The 22,958-nt window shown below is 37.4% G+C and overlaps 1 protein-coding gene across 1 annotated transcript in view; it reads right to left on the bottom strand.

The window, feature by feature from the left end:
* Positions 1–1,805: 1,805 nt before the first annotated feature.
* SELENOT (selenoprotein T) overlaps positions 1,806–22,958 on the bottom strand; it is a 28,117-nt gene continuing 6,964 nt past the window's right edge. The window contains exons 2-6 of the mRNA XM_027092834.1: positions 10,006–10,116; positions 9,075–9,201; positions 7,196–7,283; positions 4,982–5,135; positions 1,806–4,356 (exon numbers count right to left, since the gene is read on the bottom strand). Coding sequence (XP_026948635.1) covers positions 5,011–5,135; positions 7,196–7,283; positions 9,075–9,201; positions 10,006–10,116 — 451 coding nt within the window. The 3' untranslated portion in view covers positions 1,806–4,356; positions 4,982–5,010. The remainder of the gene's footprint in view (positions 4,357–4,981; positions 5,136–7,195; positions 7,284–9,074; positions 9,202–10,005; positions 10,117–22,958) is intronic.

Genomic DNA, 22,958 nt, shown 5'->3' on the forward strand with positions numbered 1-22,958 from the left:
CATGCCGCGGAGCGGCTGGGCCCGTGAGCCATGGCTGCTGAGCCTGCGCGTCCGGAGCCTGTGCTCCGCAACGGGAGAGGCCGCAGCAGTGAGAGGCCCGCGTACCGCAAAAAAATAATAATAATAATAATAATAATAATTAGAGAAAAGGAAGAACTAACATGACAAAATTATTCGTGGATATCAAGTGAGAAACAGAATCCAAAGATACGAATGTAACCCCAAGTTACACCAAAGTGCTCTCTAGGACTTTATCAATGTTCTCATTCCTCTCCCATCCTCCCCAGCCCCCCACAATCCTCTCCCCAATTATGGTGGAGGCTCATAGAGAAATGAGGCCAACTTTACCTTGGATTTTTCAGTTAAGTGAAAGTAAATCCTTTACTTTTGGGGGGCTTAATTAAGTTCAGATTGGATTTCCCCAGTGATATAAAGAATTCTATTATGGTTGCTAAAATAAAACTAAAAGTATGCATTTTCCCTACTGAGAACAGTAAAAATTTAAATAATTTGTTTGACGTGAAAATCAAGATCAGTTGTCATTATAAAGATTAATGCAGGCATGTTGCCCACTTTGAGAAAACCTGGCAATTCAAATCAGTTATTTTATACTCAAAGATTTAACATTTCCTTTTAAAATACCCACTCCAAAAGTTTAACATACTAACCCAACAAAGGATAACAAATATGTTGCACTGATACAACAGATTAATTGGGACAATTAAGTCCTCAATTTGTTTTCTTGGAAACAATCTCCCTCTCATCTCATTCTGTTTCTTCTTTTGGGTTCTCATTTTACTGAATTTCTTGTTGTTAAGTCATTCCATAAATGTGAAGCAAATATGCAAAATTTTCTTCTGTTCCACGACCTGTATTTCCTTCCAGAGTGTCCTGGGTCTTTTGCACTCTGACCTGCGATGGTGCAGTGCTCCTCAGTGTGGACCTCAAACTGACAGCATCAGCATTATCTGGAAGCTGGGCTAAAGTGCAAATTATATGGACCCCTCTCAGACCAAATGAATCAGAATCTCTAGGGATGGGATCCAGTAATTTATCCTAATGATTCTTAGGCACACTAAACTTTTAAAACCACTACTGTTACACGTTTGCCTAGATATCATGTTGTTTCTTTTTATTTTGCTCATGCTTAACAAAGGCAACAGAAGACATTCTACAAGCCTTGACAAAGAATGGGTGACTTAACACTCTTCCCACTGTACATGAGACCAATTTCAATTTTTCTTCAAGATACAGTTCAGATCTGGGTCTAATTCTATTTGCTTTTTTAAGCCTAGGGAAAAGGAGCCTGGGATTGTGAGGGAAAAGGCTCAGCTGGATTTAAGAAAAGTATCTGAACTTTTGCTTTCCCTTCTGAGATTGTTCAACTGTCTGTATCAGTCAAGAGAAGTCCTCATCTTATTTCTATCCAGATTTTGGGATGCTAGTATGACTTTTCTCAGGGATTCTGGAGGTTGGGGGTAAAGAAGATCAATAATGTAAACTGCTCGTCTTTGCTCCACCCCAGCACAGAACACACCACAGAACTGTTGAAATTTCAGGTAACAATGAAGCACACGAAACTGGACCATAAGGCTCAAGAAGTAGTTTAAGGTCCCAGAGTGGTAATACTGGGAGTGCCAGACTGGGAGGGGGAGAGGGGGGTGTAGCACTGGTTGGGTTAAGAAACCATTAGAAAACATTACTTGATGACAACAATTTTTACAACATAAAATTTCCTAAATACAGTTATCATATAAAGTGCTCTAGCACAGATTCAGTTCCAGAAAGGAGGGGTTCCTTTCATATCAGCTTAATAAAAGTTTATTTTCACAATGCTTTAAAGCCCCCAGACTCTACAATTCCTGTTTCTCTCAAAAAAGATTTTTTAAAGTCTTAGTATGAAATATTAAATCATGCTTTAAAATTCTGTAGGCTATTTCTTTTTCATCTAAATTAGTTAAAATCATGACAATAAAATGCCAACCAATCAAGGTCCCCAGCTAATAACATTCAAAATAAGAATCATCATTAGGATCCTGTTATGTTTTGATAGTGGTAAAGGGTGATCAACTGCTGCCATTGATCTTAGTGCCGTTAAGTTAATAACGCATTTATATTCTGAAAGCATATGTGTCTTGCACATTTTGATGCTGAGGTATAAAGCCATGTTTTGCCAACATTTTTAAATTAATCTAACATGTAATCTCTTCCACAATAGCAACTATGGTAAAAACCCCAATAACAGTAGCCAACCTGCTGTCATGTTCTATGGTCTTGCAATTAACAGAGTACATAAACATTTATAAACTACACAACCACACCAATTTGTAAGCAACTATGTAATAAATTTTGAAATGTTAGGAATATAATAAAGCCACATTCTAAATACCTTTCTAACTTTCCGTTTTTTCATGTTTTTTTTTACATTCACACTTCCCACTAATTTTTTCACTAGACTACATTAAATCTTAGATTTAAATATGGCCAAACATAAAATAATATTGAAATGGGTGTGACCAAAATAGTTGAGTTTTATCAATGACCTAGCCACTTAAAGCTACTCTCCAAAGGATAAGTTATTCACCCAAGGCAAACATGGAAAAAATTAGAATTAAATCTTAAATTCTTCATGGTTGGCCTGTCAGATACATGGGAATATCCAAGACAAGTTTGGAAGGTCTAAATGTCAAAAGGTTAACTGTCACTGAAGAAAGACCCTACACACACTCAGCAGTGTGTTCAACTTGCAGAAGGAAGTTTGGGCTGGTACAAATCAAGTTAACAAAGTTTTAAGCCCTAGTCAAAGACAACAAAATGCTATTACACCTGAATAACAATCTCTAAGTAACCTCTAGCTTAAATTGTATAGACTCTTGCTACTGTACGATCTTAGGTGAACAGTTCTGCAGCCTTAATTAAAAGGATAAGGCATTTAATCAATTTTCTGCAGTGAATTATTAGGCTAACTTCTTTTCAGCTAGAGACTACAGTATGTTCCACCTTGAGGCTGTCACAATCATGATAATTACCAGACATGCATTTCAACAAATATTCACTGACAAATGAAGTATAAGATTGTGCTAAGTGTTTGGTGGACTCAATATTGAATTATCTCATTATTTTTCCATAAATCCCTTTACTTCCACTAACAAATCTAGACCTACCACTTTTATTCCTACAGGGAAGATGAAGTATGTTACGACTGTTGCTATATGACTATTTTTCTACATTATGGTCCTATTTCTGCTAAATTACTCTTATAGTCTTTATCAATTTAAGCTTTAAAAAAAACAACTACCTTTTAGAACTCTGGAAAGATATTAAATTCACTGAATAAAAAACCTTTCAATTTTGTCCCTCAAATATAATAAAATTCTGATATGATGTTAGACAAGTTAATTAGACAAGTGATCTCCATTTACCTAATATTAATGTTGTAAAGAGGTTCAACTAACTTTTCTTTAGTGAGGCAAGTTTCAATTATCCTAAAAATGGTAAATGACCTATTATTTGTGTATGAAGTGTGTCCCATAGGAAATTCTCTGTGAGTCAAAAACAAAACTTTGCAGACAACTGTTAAATATAATGTTAATAGGTACGCTGGGCAATAAACTCAAGCTTTTTATTTAACTTACATCTGCTTAGTTTTTTATTGAGTTAAGTATAAAGGCCCAGTTAATCAACTCATTAAATTGGTCAAGGCAGGACACTTGAACTACATTAACAGGATTTAAAAAGTGGTTGGTCTTTTAGTAGTTCTCTGGTAATCACACACGCACACACACACATACACAAATTGGTAGAGTACTCTGGATATAGGATTTCCCCCCTTAATCTTATATAATGTGCTGTTCACAATCCGCAGTATTTTGAAAACTATATAAATTGGACATGACCAAATTACAGATGTCTGATAAACTCTTATAAAGTATTTGGGAACTACAGCTCTAGTCCCAAAAGGATCAATTTTAAACTATAAAAAAGGAAAATTCATATAAAATCACAACAGACTTAACAGACATCTTTGAAAAAAAATCAAATTGCAACTCAATTTTCTACTTTTTCAAATATGACCGAGAAAAAAAGAAGTGCAAGTAGTAATGTCTACATTTTTTAAAAAAACTATTAACCGAGTGGACTTGGGGAAGAAAAAAAAAACTATACAGTATTATTGCACTCCACGAATGTGCAGAATTCCAAAATGTGCCAGCACTGAAAAACTGCCTTGCATTGAGGTTTTCCAAGAGGTACAACGAGCCTGCCAAGAAAGCATCTGGTCTGTACTAACAGCTTGCTGTCTTCAGTACAGGCCTTCATAATGTCAGTCACGCTGCTCTTGCAAAAATCCCTTAATGTCTGAAAGACACACAGAAAAAATATTTTGTTTCAAAATTCACTCTTGTAAAATCCACTCATTGATCAGAAAAGAACTGAGAACATCCCTGTTAAACAAAATTAACTAACTTTCACCTCTCTATGTTCACCCACATTTGCTTATAAATTTTCTATCTTGAGCATGTGAAAAGAATTTGCATAGTTTTAGGAACTAGTTATTTGAAGGTAAGGGGAGGGTATATATGTACAATATATGTACAGTATATGAATTCTGGCCATTAGAAGTTCACAAGTCAAAAAAATGATGTGGCCCAATTATTAAACCTTAAACATAAAATTAATAGTACAACCTTTTAGGCCCAATTATTAAGCCTTAAACATAGGCCCAATTATTAAGCCTTAAACATAAAATTAATAGTACAACCTTACTTTATTTTAGCAGATCCAAACTCTCTTGGTCATTTATAAATTTTAATGAAGAAGACAACCATCTGTTAAACCTTAAGTTGGAAACTCAATTGACAATATATGCAATATCTATTATTATATATATCTATATCTATTATGCTAATATATGAAATATCTTGCTGATTCATTACAATTAACTGATACCTATACACAGTTACTGTATTTTTAAACTACTTACAGAAGAGTTTTCAGTGCTGATAGGTGGGGCTATGATCGATGGTGTGGGATTGAATCCATATGCACATTGAGCTTCATTTCATTGTCAAGAATTTGAACAAGCTGTTGCATGGATGGAAGGTGACCAGATTCCAGCTTAGACCACACAGGTACATCTATAAAAATAAATGGTACCACCCCTTCCACATTAAAGATGATTCTATAATAGACTTTCATTCTATAAACATGTATTGTCTATGCACACAGCTGGAGATAGAATTCAGCTTCTTGCTTTCATGGAGTTTACATTCTAGTAGGGGAAATATAAAAAGAACTATATAAATAGCTACAAAATCACATTTGTATACTAAAAATCAAAACTAGAAGATGCTATGAGAGGGACATATGAGAGGCTGGGAAGGAGCCTTTGTACTTACTATCATTAAAAGAGAGAGATTATTAAAATTGGGAGATATTATTAAACGTGAAAGCTGAAATATAGAAGAGTGGTACAAGGGAGGCTGGAAAGGTTGGCAGGGATTAGATCAGGGATCAAGAAACTATAAAGTAAGCATTTTCAGCTCAAGAAGATGTATAGTCTGTCCCAGCTACTTAACATTCATTGTAGCCTGAAAGCAGATAAATGAATGGGCATGGCTGTGTTCCAATAAAACTTTATTTACCAAGCAGGTAGCAGAGGACATGGTCCACAGGGCTATGGTTTGCCCATGCCCAGGCTACATCATTCAGGGCCTTTTGTCCATGTTAAATGTTCTGGTCTTTATCTTGAGAACAAAATAAAGCCATTTAATAAACTTGAGGGAGTGAAGCAACAAGATGAAATGTGCATTAAAAAAATTTTCTTTTAAATGACTCAAGTGTTGGAGCAGATGTCAGCAAATTTTTCTGTAAGAAGCCAGATAGTATATATTTTAGGCTTTACATACCAAGAGGCAAAATCAAGGATACCATATAGGTACTTATAAAACCAGGGAGATATAGTTCCACAATTTTTCAATGATGAAACTCAAAACTCTAGGTATGAATACTGAAGTCTGAATGTCATATAATTTCCACATCACAAAGTATTTTTAATTTTTTTAGCCATTAAAAAATATAAGAGGGAATTCCCTGGCGGTCCAGTGGTTAGGACTTGGTGCTTTCACTGCTGGAGCCCAGGTTCAATCCCTGGTCGGGGAACTAAGATCAAGAAAGCCGCGTGGCTTGGCCAAAAAAAAAAAGTAAGAGCCACCAAGCAAGATGGATGTACCTAGAGATTATCGTACTAAGTGAAGTAAGCCAGACAGAGAAAGCCAAATATCATATGATATCGCTTATATGTGGAATCTTAAAAAATAAAGACACAAATGAACTTATTTCCAAAACAGAAAGAGACTCACAGACACCGAAAACAAACTTATGGTTACCAAAGGGGAAAGGGGGGTAGGAAGAAAAATAAATTAGGAGGCTGGGATTAACATATACATACTGCTTTCTATAAAATAAATAACCAACAAGGACCTACTATATACAGCACAGGGAACTATACTCAATATTATGTAATAACCTATAAGGGAAAAGAACCTGAATCACTGTGCTGTATACCTGAAACCTACACGACATTATAAATAAACTATACCTGAATAAAAAAATTTTTAATATAAAGAAATTTTAAAATTGTAAAGCCACTGTTAGCTCATAGGCCATATTTGCCGACCTCTGGTTTAGAGAATATGTTAGAGGATAGCAAGATAATTGTGGCTTGGATTAGGATGGTTAGCAATGAAGATAGATAGAAGATTTTTGAAAACTGTAAAAAGTAGAATTGAGAAAAATTGGTAATCCATTAGATATGGAGAGTAAGAGAAATCTAGGATGTTTTCCTAGGTTTCTGACATGGGCAACTGGGTAGAATGATAATGGTGCCCTTAAATAAGTGAGAAATGTCAGGGAAGGAGCAAACTGGAGTATAAAACAATTGCAGGAAGCTGAGGTAATCAACAGTTTGGGAGTAGGTAATGTTCAGGATTCCTGGCTATAACACCTAGAAGAGAGGTGTAGAGTTCTCCAGAGCTATACATTTAAGGGTCATCATATAGATGTTATTCTAAAGCCATGGGAGTAGGTGAGGACCATGTAAAGAGATAATTTAGCATATTATGAAAAATGGAAAAGCTTGATGCTTATTATAAATCATTTAACATTTATCACAGAATGCAAACTATTCAGAACCTACCATTCAAAGTTATCTCAAATGCACCTGTTGACATACACTGGTTCTCAATCATGTTGCTCAAGAAAAAGACCATCATACATGCATAGACCTAAAAGAAAATACAATTAAGTACAATAGGTAAATTCATTTTCAAATCAAAACAACATCACAAATTAAGTAAGCTTTTAAATAGTCTCATTTTTATTTGGAAATTGCTCTTTTTAAATCTACTTTAAGTTTCTATACAAATTATTACTGCTACTCCATATATTCAGATAGTGTACACAGAAAATTGCAACATTAATTCACAGCTCTATACATTCTGAAGAAATTACGTTATTCCTAATGTAAAGATAAAATTTCTAGAAATCTCATAATAGCCTTAATAAGTTAAACAAAAGAATACCAGCATAAGAAGGGTTCATTTTAGAATTTTTATAATATAATGTATGAACTCACAAGAGACTAGTGATGCAACTAGTCAGCAACTCCCTGTATTCCGTGTTCCAAACAAATCATTTTAAGTCAAACTAAAAAAAAGTTGGTTAGAAAGCACTAGCATATTAAGTTACATTCATTCACCTTTTGAAGGCAAATCTATACTGTCCCAAAAGATCAGAGGCTCCTGTTGAACAGAAAAGTTTCAATTTAACAAAATCACCTAAAAGCAGGATGTAGTGAGGATGTCAATTCACAGCCAGCTGTTTCAGAAAAATAAATCAAAATGCCTATAGCAGATGAGAAGGAGATTTCCCCTAACCCCACTTGAGCTAGGTGGGCTTTGATTTCACAGAAGTTATCCTAGCATTTGGGCACAAAGTCTACTTTCATGAGAACAATACACAAGTTAAGTGTCACGAAAGCTACAGCCTTCAAGTATCCTCTTCCACAGTAGACTGACAATGTTATAAGCCTAAAGAAGTAAAAATGCACTAAAGACAATTTAGAATCAACAGAATGAACAAATATAGCACAAAACATTATCAGTAAGTACTTAATTTCTAATTCTTAATCCTATGTAAATCAATATTTTGTTAATAACAGAGTAGAGACACATCTGAATTAGAGGTAGCACCTGAGGATGTTTATGTTAAGAAGCCTTGCCTGTGACTGGAAATAAGTGATTCCCTAAGAAGTACAGCTATGTTAGGAGTTGGATAAAGGTAGTCTCAGCCTAGAACTAAAGGATAAGACCAGAGGACTCCAAAAGAGAATACTTATTAGAAGGAAACCTAGTAATCTCATTCAAGGGAGAAATTATTCCCATTTCTCACAGCAGAAAGGTACACCCTCCAGAAAAGATGGTTTTAAGTAAAACAGATGAGAGATCTGGAAAGAGTATATGATGCAGCAAGACCCTACCAAAGAATAAAATAAACAGCACAAGATTCTTATGTATATTTACATTGATTGTTTCAGGTAATCTGCTTTAGGTTACCCATGAACAGAAAAGTCAAAGAACAAATAATAAAAACAGAGAATTTTGATAAGAATAAATTGGTGGAAATCCCATTTTTAACATGAATAAACCTATTAATACCCATATTAGTTGGTATAAAAGGCCTACATTATGTATATATTATGTTTTGCTGTATGATTTGGCCCAACTTGTATAATCAAAATCAAAATCAGGTATTAAATTATTTTGTGCCCAGGTTCTACTAAAGTAACACCTCTCTGTCCTTCAAATAATAAAAAGGTAAGACCTAATCATTCTTAATGTATAAATATGGAGACTAAGGCTAAAGGAGGTTAAGTGCTTTGCCCAGAAATAAAAAGTGGTTTAAGTTGAAATAGCAAAAAGTACTGAAAAAAAAAAAAGAAAGAAAAAGAAGAATCCATTAAAATATCTCACTGACAACTAAGAACCTACAGCTACCAAAGCTATTACATTACATACCTTGTTTTCTTGGCCCCACTGCCAGATGCTAGGCGCTTGCATGCCAAAGAAAGCAAAAGGATCCTTGCCAACAATTATTAAGCCTATTAACACTAGCTTGAAGACTGACAGGAAAGATGCTATATGTCTATTAAAAGAAAAGAAGGAAATTCATCAGAAGCTGCAATTTCTCATCTACTTCAAAATTTCTTTAACTCAAGTCTATGTGTATAAACATTTTCTAAATACCAAATCTAAAAATTGCCAACTATACTAGGAAAAAACTAGTAACTAAATTTTATTGTGCAGTTTTAAAACAAAAATGTTTAACATCTTTTGAATCAATCAAAAATTAATTTATAAAACTATAGAGCACTGGCCTTTAAAAATACTATTTTAACAGTACAGAATCTTGTACCACTGACTTTCTATAAAAATGTAGGAGTTCTTGGGCTTCCCTGGTGGCGCAGTGGTTGAGAGTCTGCCTGCCGATGCAGGGGACACAGGTTCGTGCCCCGGTCTGGGAAGATCCCACATGCCGCGGAGCAGCTGGGCCCGTGAGCCATGGCCATTGAACCTGCGCGTCCGGAGCCTGTGCTCCGCAACAGGAGAGGCCACAGCAGTGAGAGGCCCACGTACCGCAAAAAAAAAAAAAAAAAAACTTGTAGGAGTTCTTGATCTACGGCCACAATAAAAATTACATAAGAAAACACATCTTTAGAAGGGTTGCCATCTCTGAAATGATCTTCCTCTATTCCTTGTTACAGAAAAATTCTTCCATATTTGGATCAAATAAACTTGCCATTTATAAAACTGTTCTCTGTAAATTATAACCAACTAAGAAATTATAATAACCAAGGAAAGTTAATTGAACCAATTCACAAAATTTTATTTACAAATGTGAAAGAATTCACTTAAAAAACTCGTTTATAAACTACAGAAATTTACTTACCTATATATTGGTTGAGGGAGGTAATTCTCTCCTTCAATGCGGATGTCCGGGTACCGCTGGCTAATAACCCGCATGTACTCCTCAAACACCCGCCTATAACCTCAGGAAACACTGCAGAAAAATGAAAGTGCTTCCAATTAAGTCATTTAGAATATGACTAGATTTATTTTGTAGTTATACAAAGCCTAAAAATTATTACCAAGATTAAAAATGTTTCTCAAGAACAGTCACAAACGAATAATGATTGATGCTGGATACATGAATTTTTTTCATAGATTTCACATATTTAAGTTATCTTCCCTTCAAGTAAATCCTTCTATTAGAACATTAAACTTTATAGATCTGGGTTACTGTTGGAGAGGAACAAATACCTATTCAGAGAATCCGCCATATTCTGAGCTCTCAAATCATTTTGCCTTTTTTTCTGTTGTTGTTGTTGGTATCAACAACTGTATAAACACTGAAATGAAAACAACTCTTATTTATCTGAAATAGGGACTTTCAACATTTGGGCACAGGAAGCTTAAAAAAATACCAAGGCACGAGACATGACACCCTGTTTCTTATTCCCACTCTACCCTTAACTAGGCAAACATGCCTGCTCAATCACAATAAAAGAAACTTGAAAAATTCTTAGGAAAAAAAAATTCTTAGATCCTTTCTGACTCTAAGATTTGATTCTATTTTGCAAAGACTGGGAAGATACTTTTCAGCAATATGACAGTAATGTATGTCATTACTCCAGAAATTAAGTCAACAGCATCCCATCACCTTCATTAAACTCTCTGAAAAACTAGGCTATGGATATATGATATTTGTTGCCCCAGCAAGAAAAGGGAGATATGCCACCAGAATGAATATACAGGGGGAAAAAAGTACACTGAAAACTTTAGTAAGACATTGATGAAAGAAACTGAAGACACAAATAAATGAAAACATATCTCATGTTTGTGAATCAGAAGAATTTATATTTTTAAAATGTCTATACTACCCAAAGCAATTTACAGATTCAATGCAATCCATATCAAAATTGCAATGACATTATTCACAGAAATAGAACAAACAACCTAAAATGTGTATAAAACCAGAAAAGACCCCAAACAGCCAAAGCAATCTTGAGAAAGAAGAACAAAGCTGGAGGCACCATGCTTATTTCAAACTATATTACAAAGTTACAGTAATCAAAACAGTACGTATGGTAGTTGCATAAAGACAGAAACACAGATCAATTAGACAGAAACCAGAAATAAACCCACACATACATGGTCAATTAATTTTTAACAAAGAAGCCAAGAATATACAATGGGAAAAGGATAGTCTCTTTAATAAATGGTGTTGGGAAAAGTGGACATGAAAAGAATGAAACTGGACCACTATCTTACACCACACACAAAAATCAACCCAAAACAGTTTAAACAGTTGAACAGAAGACCTGAAACCATAAAACTCCTAGAAGAAAACATAGGGAGTAAGCTCCTTGACACTGGTCCTGACAATGATTTTTTTTTGGCCTTGACACCAAAAGCAAAGGCATCAAAAGCAAAAAATAAACAAGTGGGACTATGACAAACTAAAAAGCTTCTGCACATCAAAGGAAACCATCAACAAAATGAAACGAAGGGCAACCTACACAATGGGAGAAAATACTTGCAAATATAACCTCTGATAAGGGGTTACTATCTAAAACATATAAGAAACTCATACAACTCAATAGCCAAAAAATTAATAACCTAATTAAAAGATGGGAAAAAGCGGGGCTTCCCTGGTGGCGCAGTGGTTGAGAGTCCGCCTGCCGATGCAGGGGACACGGGTTTGTGCCCCAGTCCGGGAAGATCCCACATGCTGCGGAGCGGCTGGGCCCGTGAGCCATGGCCGTTGAGCCTGCGCATCCAGAGCCTGTGCTCTGCAACGGGAGAGGTCAAGATAGGGAGCGACGGACCCAGCAAAAAAAAAAAAAAAAAAAAAAAAGGGAAAAGGGGGGAATTCCCTGGCAGTGCAATGGTTAGGACTCAGTGCTTTCAACTGCAGGGGCCTGGGTTTAATCCCCGGTTGGGGAACTAAGGTCCTGCAAGCTGGGTGCATCCAAAAAAAAAAAAAAAAAAGGCAAGGAAAGCTGAATAGACATTTTCACAAAGATGACATACAAATGGCCAACAGGTAGATGAAAAGGTGCTCAACATCCCTAATCAACAGTGAAATGCGAATCAAAACCACAATGAATTATCATCTCATACCTGTTACGACGTCTATCGTTAAAAACACAATATAAAGCAATGAAGGTACCACTTGGTAGGAGGGAGCAGAATCAGTAAGAGATAGTAGGGTGAAACCCGAGATGCCAACTTTGTCAATCATACAATCATCAAGGAAAAAAATACCACAATCATCAAGGAAAAAAATACCACAATCATCAAGGAAAAAAATATCGACCACCACCAGGACCAACTCAAGGGATCAGCAACAAGTTTATATCTGATAGGGAGAACCAGTCCAAATATTAGTAGATCTCAATGTAAGAAAACTCACTTTTCAAAAAAAAAAAAAGAGAAATTCACCACTCTTTCTTTGCAAGTAATACTTCTTTTACATTTAGAATGAAAATTTCACACAAAATTAAGTCCCTAAAAAGTATGAAATTTTTGCAAAGGGAGACAAGTCTCTATTACCTAAATACTTAAAAGAACTTAATCTCCAGACACCTTATCTTTCCTAAACATTCACCTTATCCAATATTTTATTATTACTGTTGTCAGATTCACAACTGCTTTCTACATAAGAAAATTTTAATGTTGCTTTTGTTTTGAAGATACTACCAAAAAAAATGTAAAGCACTTATATGCCTAACTACCTTGAAACCAAGAAATGCCACCTGATTTCAATGCCTAAGTTTGCATTGGTGTTTACAATGGAGTTGATGATCTAAAATGATAGTAGATAACTTTTAAGGCATTAATTGAGAGCTGGAGACTTACTTGAGTTGAAATTTCCTTGAGTTGAAATTTCCTTTTTTATAGATGAAGGGGAAAAAATTGAAACCCAGAGAGATCAAGTGACTTCAGATATGGTCCCTGCCCTTAGTCAGGGCTGAGACCAGAACACAGACTTTGTGATTTGAGATCCTAGGCCCTTTCCATTAAACCTCAATAAAAGTTAGATGATGTAAGAGCTAACCTTCCCTGTGTCCCCAAAGCCACAATCAAGTACCCATAAAATAGCAGATATCTCTTGAGGTTCTTCCATGATGAAGATATAGATTCTCCCTCTGGGTGAACTAAGCCTGTGGACCCCAACAGTCGTCATATTTGCTCTGGGACTTCCAACCCTTCGTAAAGGAAAGTATGTCTATATACAGGCCACACTTTAGGTCAGAGTCCTCCTAGTTTTCTGGCTATTATGCTCAGAAGCCTAACTCTATCCTTGGTTCTTCAGGTCTCAACTCCTCAGTTAAGTCACAAATCTTTTTATCAAATTTCAAACAGAATCAATCCATAATCTTGAAATATAAAAAGGACTTTAAACCTTGTAAGTTTCTTCAAATTTCCAGTTATAAAATGATAAAGTCGTGGAGATATATAATGTACAGCATGGTTGACTGTAATTAATAATACTGTATTTCATATTTGAAAGTAGCTAGGAGAGCAGATCTTGAAAGTTCTCATCACAAGAAAAAAATTAATGTAACTGTATGGTGATGGACATTAACTGGACTTATCGTGGCGATCGTTTTGCAATAGATACAAATATCAAGTCACTACATTGTACACCTGAAACTAATGTGTTATACCTCAAAAAAACTGTACATTTCTTATTTCTGAAAAATGAAGTAGTTTACAAGACTGATACAACCTATTTTTAGGCAAGTTTACTTATGCATTAGTAAACTTTCCTCCCTACATTTGCTTTGAGACTTGTGAAGAAAAAAGTAACTTTTTCCCTATGTAATAATTTTCCCCAAATGTTCAAATTGTTTTGAAATAGCCATCTCTACTGCTGACAGATGTTTTCCAAAATAAAACATACCTACTGTTTATCAAGGTGGGCAAAATGTTAAGTTAAAGGCACACATGGTAAGGAGCCAGTAATCATTCCACCTCTACCACCACACCCAGTTCTTTCAACTTTTCACTCTTTCTGGGGCAGTGAGTAAAACTATATAACTCATAGTATACCTTCAACGAATAAATATGTAAACACGCTAAAAATATGTTGTAGCTGCTGCCTATTTCTTCTGCCCCTGGACCAAAGGCCCTTAAGTAAATTAAACTGTGAAAAGAAATCTTAATTTAAGTCCTAATCACCTTGCAAATCTCCTTCTTGCAATACAAAAATATCTTACTATATGGAGTCAACTTCTGCAGTTGTTTAATTTAAAGTATTTTACACAATACTTTGCTAAGATTAATTTTCTAAAAGAAAGAACTTGCATACAAATTAGATCGTCTTTCTGTAATGAACAGAAAGGAAATTTAGGCAATTTGTCCATGCTGTTTCAAATAGATTCTGTGCTTTTTTAAGTCCATCAAGTTTCAGTCTCCTAATCCATGGTGCCAACCATCCCACTTTTCCTTTTCTATACTAACATCTGCCCCTAATTGTAGTCAAATGCCTACTTATATCAACTTGAGTCTGTCACAAACCCCAACCTCTCCTATCTCCTTATTAAAGGAAAATGGGGGCAAAATCTCAGATATCTACTGTTATGAAGTAAATACTTGTGATTTCTATTTTTCGCATCTCTTGAACTCACCTTCGCCTTTTATTTACGATAACCTCCCCTCCAATTATCCTCCCACCCACCCATAGGATTGGATCCTGTTTATACAATAACACCCAACCCCTTGCCAATATCTAATGTTCCAGAAATGCAAACCTGTCATGAAGGCTTGAGTTTCCTCCCTAAAAATGAAGAACTGGAATTTTAAAAAGTAACTATCTCCAGACAGGTAAACATTTAATCAGAGCTGTTGTAGGTAGAGGAGAGTGGTAATCTTTCAAAAATACTGAGGAGGACTTCCCTGGTGGCACAGTGGTGGAGAACCCGCCTGCCAATGCAGGGGACACAGGTTCTATCCCTGGCCCGGGAAGATCCTACATGCGCAGAGCAACTAAGCTCATGTACAACTACTGAGCCCACGAGTACATGTACAACTACTGAGCCCACGAGTCGCATGTACAACTGAGCTCATGTACAACTACTGAGCCCACGAGTACATGTACAACTACTGAGCCCACGAGTCGCAACTACTGAGCCCACGTGCTCTACAGCCTGTGTGCCACAAGAGAAGCCACTGCAATGCGAAGCCCACAAACCTCAATGAAGAATAGCCCTCCACGTGCCGCAACTAGAGAGAGCCCATGTGCCGCAATGAAGACCCAGCACAGCCATAAATAAATAAATAAATAAATATTTTAAATAGTAAAAAAAAAAAAAAAAAAAAAAAAAACTGAGGAGATAAATCAATCTTCAAAGAGAAAAAGAAAAAAGAAATATATTTTACTGAGAATACTACAGATGTGAGCCAGAGCAAGAGTGTATGAAGTCCTCTCAAACCTTTCAGTTTTCTATTTCAGGCCATCTTCAGGCACTGATGCATTCCTGCCTTTGGATTCTATACTATTCTTTTAGTAGTTTTAAACAGATTTCCAAATGTGTTGTTTAAAGCAGTTCAAAACTGGTTTCTCTACTTGCATTCTAAGAATGTCAACTAATATTTCTCCCATGGTGTATGCAGAAAATCAGGAAGGTATTTTTACCATGCTTTCTAATTGTCAACAGCATTGACCAATGCAATGAACACTGGGTTTTTAGAGGTAATCTTTACTTCTCCTTGCTCTGTTTAGTAGAAGCACTAATAGACATTTGTCTGGTACGTTACCTGCTCTAAGTGTTTTAAGCAATGAAATCTGAACAAGGGGCTCTATAAACCATACAAGAAACAAGATATTCAGGAGTGAACAAACTAACCTTATAAATGCTTTTTTTAAAAATTATAAACGAGTGCTCACACAATGTTCACAGCAGCACTATTTACAACAGCCAAGGCATGGAAGCAACGTAAACGTTCATCAACAGATGAATGGATAAAGAAGATGTGGTACATATATACGGTGGAATATTACTCAGCCATAAAAAGGAATGAAATAATTCCATTTGCAGCAACATGGATGGACCTAGAGATTATCATACTAAGTGAATAAGCCAGACAAAGACAAATAGCATATATCACTTATATGTGGAATCTAAAAAAGATACAAATGAACTTATGTACAAAACAGAAATAGACCCACAGACATAGAAAACAAACTTATGGTTACCGCAGGGGTGGGGGGAGGGATAAATTAGGAACCTGGGATTAACAAATACCCACTACTATATATAAAATAGATAAAAGACAAGGACCTACTGTATAGCACAGGGAACTATATTCAATATCTTGTAATAACCTATAATGGAAAAGAATCTGAAAAACTAACTGAATCACCTTGCTGTACACCTGAAACACTAAATCAACTATACTACACTTCAATAAAAAAAAAAACTTTGAATGAAGTCCTTTGAATGAAGATCAAAATGTACATCAGAACTTGCTCAGCCTTTTGTTTTGTTTTGTTTTGTTTTAATTGCAGTGTAGTTGTTTTACGATGTTGTGTTAGTTTCTGCTGTACAAAGAAGTGAATCAGCTATATGTATACATATGTCCCCTCCCTCTTGGACCTCCCTCCCGCCCCACCCGACCTGCCACTCTACCCCTCTAGGTCATCACAGAGCACCAAGCTGAGCTCCCTGCGCTTATACAGCAGGTTGGCACTATCTATGTTTTACACATGGTAGTGTATATATGTCAATCCCAATCTCCCACTTCATTCTCCCCCTCCCCCTTGTCCACACGTTTGTTCTCTACATCTGTCTCTATTCCTGCCCTGCAAATAGGTTCATCTGTACCGCTTTTTAAAGTTTCATATAAATGCATTAGCATACGATATTTGTTTTTCTAACTTACTTCACTCTGTATCACAGACACTAGCGTTTTTAAAAGTTGAAAAACAGCACTAAACAGGTATGAGCTTATCAGGTTTAAGAACTGTATTATATGAAATCAAGTGATTTCCCTTCCAGCTGCCTCACTATAGGAGCACCGCAGTGGCCACCACAGTAAAAACGCATACGAATACAAAATATGCCTAACATGGCTTCTAAGATTCCAGGCTTCCTGGGACTTCCCTGCCGCTCCAGTGGTTAAGACTGCGTTACCACTGCAGGAAGCTCGGTTCGATCCCTGGTCAGGGAACTAAGATTCCACATACCAAGTGGTACGGCCAAAATTTAAAAAAAAAAAAAAAAAAATTCAGGCTTCCTTAGAGTTTTTTCCAAAGATTTGATAAACCTAAAATTCAATTAATGATCTGTTTTTATTCTCTTCCTTCTTTGTGTCTTATTCTTGAGATCACTAGTTTCTAGTTTTCCTATACCTTTGGCATAACATTTCAGGAAATATTTTGCTGCAGACTATTCCACAAAGAATTTATAAACTGTGGGCTTCCCTGGTGGCGCAGTGGTTGAGAGTCCGCCTGCCGATGCAGGGGACACGGGTTCGTGCCCCGGTCCGGGCAGATCCCACATGCCGCAGAGCGGCTGGGCCTGTGAGCCATGGCCGCTGAGCCTGCGCGTCCGGAGCCTGTGCTCCGCAACGGGAGAGGCCACAACGGTGAGAGGTCCGTGTACCGAAAAAAAAAAAAAAAAAAGAATTTATAAATTGTGTAAGTTCCTCAGCTCTTTGTGGGGAAGGAATTTTATCTCTTTACTCTGGAAAGCATTTCTCATCAACAGATTTATAAGGTATGGCAGCCACTCAGTAAAAGTGACTTGATAAAAGCATTCAATAAATGGTGACTTACCCGCATTTTGCAGGCATTTTTGTCTCATCTTAAAATATTTCATACATAATTTGATGCTTCTGTTAGAGGAAACACTGACTGAAACCGCCCGCCCTGGCCAGGCAAAGACAGTAACAATGTGCATGAGTTATTTTATGACAGGAGATCCTGGTAAGGAACACGAACTAACAAGCCACCACCAAAGGGAAGAATTCGGGAAAGGTCAAAAAGAGAGAGGAGGGGCTTCCTTGGTGGCTCAGTGGTGGAGAGTCCGCCTGCCGATGCAAGGGGACGCGGGTTCGTGCCCCAGTCCGGGAAGATCCCACATGCCGCGGAGCGGCTGGGCCCGTGAGCCATGGCCGCTGAGCCTGCGCGTCCAGAGCCTGTTCTCTGCAACAGGAGAGGACACAACAGTGAGAGGCCCACGTACCACAAAAAAAAAAAAAGAGAGAGAGGAGATGCCACATGTCCACCTCCCAGAATCCTCCTCGCTGGAATCCATCTTGGCTGAGCAGTTGCACGCGCCACCAGAAGGACCCTGAGTCAGAATGACTGGCCAGAGACAACCCAGAAACTAACCCATCACCATAAAACCCGAGACTGCGAGTCACGTGGCAGAGCAGTCCTCCTGGATTCCCTTACCCTCCTGCTCTGCGCCCAGGCGCCCCTTCCAAATAAAGTCTCTTGCTTTGTCAGCATGTGTGTCTCCTCGGACAATTCATTTCCAAGTGTTAGACAAGAGCCCACTCTCAGGAAGGGGTCCCCCTTCCTAAAACACTTTTATTCTTTTCAATACATTTTTAAAAATTGAGATATAATTCACACACCATAAAATTCATGCTCAGTGCATTTTTATCATTTGTTAGACTGATAAAAAAAATATATTGTGTTCTATGCTAATTCAATGGCAAAACTGGATATGTCTCTTGTCTGCTTTACTGCTTTCCTGTTTGTCTTATACTTTTACCTGTTGGTTGTAGACTGACTTCAGACATTACAATAAACTCGATTAAAAAACCCAGGGATCTAAGAAAGAAAACCACCAACAGGATAAGCAGTAAGGGTGTGTTGGCCAATAAGAGCAGCAGGAAGATGACTGACAATAACACAATGAATTCTGGAAGTTTAGCCCCATCCGCAGAGATGGAGGCCAGGTCGAGAAGGTTACTGAGTGAAGAGTATGTTCAAAACTGAAGTTTTACATGTATCACATTCTATGCCTAAAAGCTACCAAACTGAAGCAGAGGTCAACCAAGTAGAAATCCACCTGAAAGGAACAGTATCAGAAAACATTGATCTATACTCCAGTTAAGAATTTTTAAAGGGAAGTGAGGAGGAAGAAGATAGGTTATGTCAGAACCAAACACAGTGGACTACCACGAGATTGTACTCACTTTTTCAATAAATATTGCCTGATGACAGGTACTGTTTTAGGCTCTAAAGATATACGGCAGCAAGCAAAACAGACAAAAATCTATGCCTTTCTGATGCTGGCAACATTCTAATGAACAAGAGAGAGTAAGCTGTAACAGTCTAATGGAGAAGATACAGTTCACCAATTGATAATATCCGAAGTTGTTTCCCTTGTCTTGCTTGAGAAACAGGAACGAAAAAACAAACCCGAGGGACTATGGAAAAAGTGTCACAAATTGAAAGAGCAAAAACATCGAACAAAAGATTCAAAACAAGAACCAACCCCCAAAAATATTCTGCAAGAAGTGGAAGAAAAGGATGATAAAAGAGGTAAGGAAGGACTGTAAGAAACCTCAAAATCAAAAGCAGAATTTAAAAAAATATTTTAAGGCCCTGAAGAAGAAAATTGATCAGTGGAAAACTGAATCAGTGTTAGAAGATGAATAATAAAAAGTACAGAAGATCTGAATAGTATCATCAATAAATGGAATCCACAGATACATCAGTTTTTTCCTATAGAAAACACCCTGAGAGACCACAGAATATTTACAACAATTGACCATCTATGTTAGGTCACAAAGAAAGTCTAATAAGTAGGTGGACGAAGAATGTCACCAACTATCAGTAAACAAAGGATGCTGCAACCATCAAGCCACTGCAGACACCCCCAGCTGTGCACCCTGAGGAGATTCAGGATGGAAAAAGACTCTTGCATCTTCCCATACACAGAAAAGCACTAAATTCATTAACTTGAGATGTCTGGTTTTCTTTAATGAACAGTAATCTTTTGCTGTTCCGATAACCTGGAGGTTTTTTTTTTTTAAACTTCTATATATTCTGGCTCCTCCCTTCTTCAGAATAGTTCCTCAGAGTTGAGAGGCTGCCTCCTGGGCCTAAGGCCTCAGTATGTCCGTGGAATAAAACATAACAGCAAATGTCACATTCTCTAATTACAGTGCAATAAACTAGAGAATTTTAAAAACCCAACCCACTTTAAGATCTTCTGGTAGGAATATTAACTAGTTTAATTATGTCAAAATTTTAAATGTGATACCCATTAACGTAATCATAATATTTTACTTCTATGGATTTAGTTTATGGAAATAATTGGACAAGCACACATGATGTCTGAGGACAGTCATCTTAACAAAGTAATTTTATGAAAAATTAGGACCAACACTGTAAGGTCGGATCTTAACAAACGGCACCGCGAAACAGAGGAAAGCTTCAAGTGAGCTTTATTAGGGAGTGCTCCCGGGCAAGGTTCACTGGTTCACTGGTCCGAGAGAAAGGGGCCAGAGAAGTTGCACCTGGGCAAGGGTTGGGCAAGATTTTATAGGGGAAGAAGGGAAAGGGGTGTGGTGAATCTGGGAGGGCGCAGGGTATTCCTTATTTGGTGGTCTTTTCGGGTATCCAGGGGGACCGTTAGTCCTGCCCCTCGAAAGGCGGGAAGGCTGGGGCGGGTGCAAAGTCCCCAGGTCAGTTCCTGGAACTGGGTGGTCCGGAATGTCTCCAGGGCAGTTTCTGGAACTGGGTGGTCCGGAGAATTTCAGTCTGATGCAACCTGTGAAACTGATTGTGTTCCCCTGCCTCGGGCCAGTTGGCCTTATAAACATAAATATTAAACAAACAGATTCAGTGGCTTAAATAAATTAAAGAATACCCATCTTATGGAGTACTGTGCCTGTTGATACAGAACAGTAGCTGCCGATATGAAAAGATAAGTGATGAGGGGAAGGCAAATTTCAAAAAAAGCATACAACTATAAACTCACTAATATAAAATTATATAGCATTATGTTTCTGCGCGAAGAGTCGGATTGAAGGAGGTTCTTCAAAATGTTATTAAAGAGTTACAAGGATATTTCACTTTCTTCCATATACTTTTTTAAAAATTATTTTTACAGTTAACATGTTATTTTCACAGTGAAACCGAGAAGGATCCTGTGGGGCTCCAGGCCATGGAAGACTTTTTGTCCCCCATTTCTTATAGGCAAGACTCCAGCCTCCATGAACAGTTGCTAATCAAGGGAGGAGCAGCCAAGAAACCACCTGAGGGAAGATTAAAGGGACCAGAGAAGCTCATCAAGATTAAGAGACCCTGCACACACCCTAACCTTGTCCACGACCCCACCCTTGAATTATTGCTGTAAGACTCCTCCTCAAATCCTCCTGGGTTGGGACACATAGCTTTTCAAGGCAGGAGCCCGCTGTGTTCCCCTTTGCCTGGCAAAGCAATAAAGCTATCCTTTTCTACTTCACCCAAAACTTTGTCTCTGAGATTCAATTCCGCACCAGTGTACACAGAAGCTGAGCTTTCGGCATCAACAGCCAGAGAGCTTATTTTCACTTTTTTAAGCTGAAAGTCAATAAGTAAAGCTTTCAAAGGTTTATTTACTGCAGGTCTTATTACAACATTAAAGACAATACAAATAATAAGTTACGATAATGAGCACTTGATAAATGGTAGTAGCAGGTACACTGTGCTAGGTGTTTTTAACTGATTAGCTTACTCCAGTTCTCCTCATTTCCTGTCTCCTCCTCCCCCTCTATGCTGAGTCAGGCTTCATTTGCATGTGTTCTTCTTTTAGCTAGTAAAGCTCATTCTCTGTATCTCCTGGTGGAGTTCCCCATACCCTTGCAAAATTTCATTTCCTCCTCTGCAAAGCCTTCCAACTCTCCCTGAATAAGTAATACTTCTTCTCTCTGGGTTTTTAAGACTTCTTTAGAACACTCAGAACAGAGTGGTTTACTGTTATATTGTTTACATGTCTGTCTCTCCCACCAGACAACTGGTCTTCAAATGTTACTGTGAAAAACAAATTCGTATCTTCCTAAAAATTGGACAAAACAGGAAAACAAGTGGCATGAAAAAGGGGACATTAAAAACAAGGGCCTCGGCTTCCCTGGTGGTGCAGTAGTTGAGAGTCCGCCTGCGTCCGTGCCCGGTCCGGGAAGATCCCACATGCCGCGGAGCGGCTGGGGACCCATGGCCGCTGAGCCTGCGCGTCCGCAGCCGCAACAGGAGAGGCCCGCGTACCACAAAAATAAAACAAAAAAACAAGGGCCTGATAACACAACACTGTAAATCAACTATACTCCAATAAAAATTAAAACAAACAAAACAAAACAAGGGCTTGATTATGAGCACTTCGTGCTAAAATCTGTGACCAAGATTTCTTCCTTATCCCTCCCAAGCTACACCCCAATCAAGATAAAGTATGTGAAAACATGATTTTCCTTTTTGAAAAGCAGGGACGGTGACAAAAATCAAATGAACCAGAGGACTCCAACTACACTCTTAAGTGACAAAGATGGAAATGAAACATACATGCATGCTTTTACTTTTTCCCTTCAAGCTTCTTTACAGTACCTAATAATAGAATATTAGAGGTAACTGGAATGCAACCAACACCCTTATTTTACAGATGAACAAGTTGAGAGCTAGAGATTAAATATTTCCCCAAAGTCATTCAGAAGATAAAAGGCAGATGGAGTTAAGAACTAGGCCTCCAAACTGCTAGTCCAGTAAATGCTCACCTTCCCAGTACCTATACCATTCAAAATCTACGAGGTTATTTATGAGATTTCCAAATAATATATTAAATTTGATCTCTACCACTTACGTTAATGGCAAACTGTAAGGAAACAATGTTCCCATTTTCT

This window comes from Aethalodelphis obliquidens, unplaced genomic scaffold (assembly GCF_003676395.1).
Source record: "Aethalodelphis obliquidens isolate GAN/ISIS:26980383/991018 unplaced genomic scaffold, ASM367639v1 scaffold81, whole genome shotgun sequence".
Lineage (NCBI taxonomy): Eukaryota > Metazoa > Chordata > Mammalia > Artiodactyla > Delphinidae > Aethalodelphis > Aethalodelphis obliquidens.